At 60.7% G+C, this 257-nt stretch overlaps 1 protein-coding gene across 1 annotated transcript in view; it reads right to left on the bottom strand.

The window, feature by feature from the left end:
• LOC104524179 (adipocyte enhancer-binding protein 1) overlaps positions 1 to 257 on the bottom strand; it is a gene marked incomplete at both ends in the record, with an annotated part of 1,275 nt that overhangs the window by 714 nt on the left and 304 nt on the right. Inside the window, 1 exon segment of the mRNA XM_029084745.1 lies at positions 106 to 257. This exon segment is cut by the window's right edge and continues 56 nt beyond it. Within this exon segment, the coding sequence (XP_028940578.1) occupies positions 106 to 257 (152 nt within the window).

The following is a 257-nucleotide window of genomic DNA, read 5'->3' as shown; positions in this document are numbered from 1 at the left end:
CATCCCTGTCAAACAACCAACCAAGCCCCCACCCAGCTGCTCGCTCACACCTTTGGGTGGAGGGAACATGGGAGTGGACAAGCCAACAACGTGGCACCCACTTACTGCCAGCCCGGCGGTGCCACTTGGCTCCTTGAACGATGCCCATGGCGTTGGTCATGTCCTGAGTGTGGCATCCTCCACGGAAGGTCTCGGTCATGGTGAGGTGGGCTGAGGCGTAGGAGATGGCCAGCCAACGGAAGATGGCATGGTCAGGG

The sequence above is a fragment of the Antrostomus carolinensis genome, unplaced genomic scaffold (genome assembly GCF_000700745.2).
Source record: "Antrostomus carolinensis isolate BGI_N321 unplaced genomic scaffold, ASM70074v2 scaffold45724, whole genome shotgun sequence".
NCBI classification, from domain to species: Eukaryota; Metazoa; Chordata; class Aves; order Caprimulgiformes; family Caprimulgidae; genus Antrostomus; species Antrostomus carolinensis.
Note: the sequence above shows the minus strand (reverse complement) of the source record. Positions and strands in the feature narration are given on the sequence as shown.